A 2,597-nucleotide genomic window follows, 5' to 3' on the forward strand; every position below is an offset into this window, starting at 1 on the left:
ATATAGGTTGTTTTATAACATAAGTTCCAGAGACTTTCTGCCTGAGGGTTTTTTTTTTTTTTTTTTTTTTTGGATGTCAGAAGTACTCAGGAATTCTCGTTGTGGCTCAGTGGAAATGAACCCAACTCATATCCATGAGGATGCAGTTTTGATACCTAGCCTCACTTAGTGGGTTAAGGATCTAGCCTTGCTGTGAGCTGTGGTGTAGGTCACAGACACAGCTTAGATCTGGTGTTGCTGTGGCTGTGGTGTAGGCCAGCAGCTGCAGCTCTAATTTGACCCCTAGCCTGGGAATTTCCATATGTTGCAGGAGCAGCCTTAAATAAATAAATAAATAAATAAATAAATAAATAAGTGCTCAACCCACCTTGTGGGGAAGCCCAGAACTGCCATGGAGTTAATGCCTTAGAGCTGCACCAATATAGAAACACACAGCTTCCTTGCTTCTCAAGTAGGATAGCTGCAAGTTATAGAATCTATACAGTTTCTTAAAGGGTCACAGTGTCCTTCATTTTTTCATAGTAGTAGGATACCAGTTAACATACCCTTTAGTGCCATCCTTCCCTTCTCTGTCTCATGTCCTCATTTCTGAACCAATGTCTTCTAGGAAAACTTTCCAAATAAAAACTTGCATTCAGAGTTTGTCTATTTAAAATAACAATAAAGCCATTGGGACTACACATTTATTTGTTTGTTTATTTATTTATTTATATCTTTTTAGAGCCGTACCCATGGCATATGGAAGGTCCCACGCTAGGGGTCAAATCAGAGCTACAGCTGCCGGCCTACACCACACCACAGCAACGCCAGACCCAAGCTGCGTCTGCAACCTACACCACAGCCTATAGCAATGCTGGATCCTCAACCGACTGAGCGAGGCCAGGGATTGAACCTGTGTCCCCATGGATGCCAGTCAGATTTGTTTCCCCTGAGCCACTAAGGGCATTCTGGGACCACATATTTAATAATACAATAATTCAATGTGATGATTCTTGACATTCATCACAACAAATTTAAAGTTTACTTTTAGTCCGTATGAATAACATAAACAGTGCTAGTATATATCTCTTTATTTGAAAAATAACCCAAAGTTTAAAATTAAAATGTTCTCTGTCAGACCATGCTGTTCTCTGTAAGAATATCAGTTCTTAATATGATGCGTTTACATTCCCCATGATGGTAGTGCTAACAGTCTTAAACTCCACAGGTAAAGTAGTAGCAGGTTACGATGGCAGATAATGCACTTATTCTGGATTTGATGAATTTGAGGTGCCTACTGGAGATGGACCTACTTGATACACAATTTTGAAGCTTCAGAAAAAGATGTGATTAACAAAATCTAGAGTAAGATATCTTTTTACACAATCTTTTTATTGCTACCTTAATGTCTTTGTTCCTCAATGTGTAGATGGCAGGATTCAAGACAGGAGTAATAGCAAAGTCAACAATGAACAGATTTTTATCAAGTGATGGTGGAGCAGAAGGCCAGACATAGAGAAACATGCATGGAGTGAAAAACAAAAAGACCACAGTGATGTGAGATGACAAAGTGACAAATGCCTTGGATAGGTCTCTTGAAGAACGTTTCCAGACAGTGATCAAAATGAAGGAGTAGGAAAGGATTAGCAGGAAGAAGGTGCCCATACTCATGAAGCCACTGTTGGCAGTAACGATAAACTCAAGTTCGGCTCCATCTGTGCATGCAAGTTTTATAATCTTAGGAAAGTCGCAATAAAAGCTGTCCACTTTATTAGGCCCACAAAATGGCAACTTTATAACAAATAAGAACTGAGACATAGCATGGATCACCCCAGTTACCCAGCCAGTGATTACAAATGAAACACATGTTTTAGGATTCATGATTTTCAAGTAGTGAAGAGGCTTGCAGATTGCTGTGCACCTGTCAAATGCCATGGCTATGAGTAATACCATCTCCGCTCCTCCTATCGTATGAATGAAACATATCTGTGTCATACAACTTTGGAAGGAGATTACTGTGTCATCATTTAAAAGGTCTGTGATGATCTTGGGGACGGTGGTAGAGGAAAGACCCACGTCAATGAGGGACAGATTCACAAGTAGGAAGTACATAGGAGAATGTAAGTGAGAGTCAAAAATTACCAAAAACAAAATTAAAAGGTTTCCCAAGATGACCCCTAAATAGAGCAAAGAACATATCAATGTGAGAAAAACTTTTTTCTCCCAAGAACAAGAAAGGGCCAGTAATACAAACTCAGTGACCACAGAATCATTTAGTCCACCCATTGACTGGGACTGAAGAGCTGATTTTCAAGTGACCTGAGGATAAAAATTAAAAAGAATAAGCATCACTGGCAAAAACATGTATTTTCTATTTTCTTTGCTAATTAAGTTAGATATAATCAATGAGAAGAGAGAAATGACGATTTTGTAACAAATAGGCTTGGCAACAAATTTATTGTACTGTTGGGGATATATGGGAAAAATGTGACTGTAAAGATGTGCAGATAGAGCCAAAAAGAGTTACTTTAATTTTCCTCCCACAGTTAAATCTCTTTTTAAATTTCTTTTTTCAAAAATTTTGGATCATTTTTCTGACACTTGCCCCAAGTGTCCTC

General features: G+C 38.7%; 1 protein-coding gene across 1 annotated transcript; it reads right to left on the reverse strand.

Annotated features, from left to right (window-relative positions):
* Positions 1–1,329: 1,329 nt before the first annotated feature.
* On the reverse strand, positions 1,330–2,265 carry LOC100155936 (olfactory receptor 4F15-like). Its single transcript, XM_001929411.1, has one exon. The coding sequence runs from the start codon at positions 2,263–2,265 to the stop codon at positions 1,330–1,332; it is 936 nt and encodes a 311-aa protein (XP_001929446.1).
* Positions 2,266–2,597: the final 332 nt, after the last annotated feature.

The sequence above is a fragment of the Sus scrofa genome, unplaced genomic scaffold (genome assembly GCF_000003025.6).
Source record: "Sus scrofa isolate TJ Tabasco breed Duroc unplaced genomic scaffold, Sscrofa11.1 Contig2372, whole genome shotgun sequence".
Classification (NCBI taxonomy): domain Eukaryota; kingdom Metazoa; phylum Chordata; class Mammalia; order Artiodactyla; family Suidae; genus Sus; species Sus scrofa.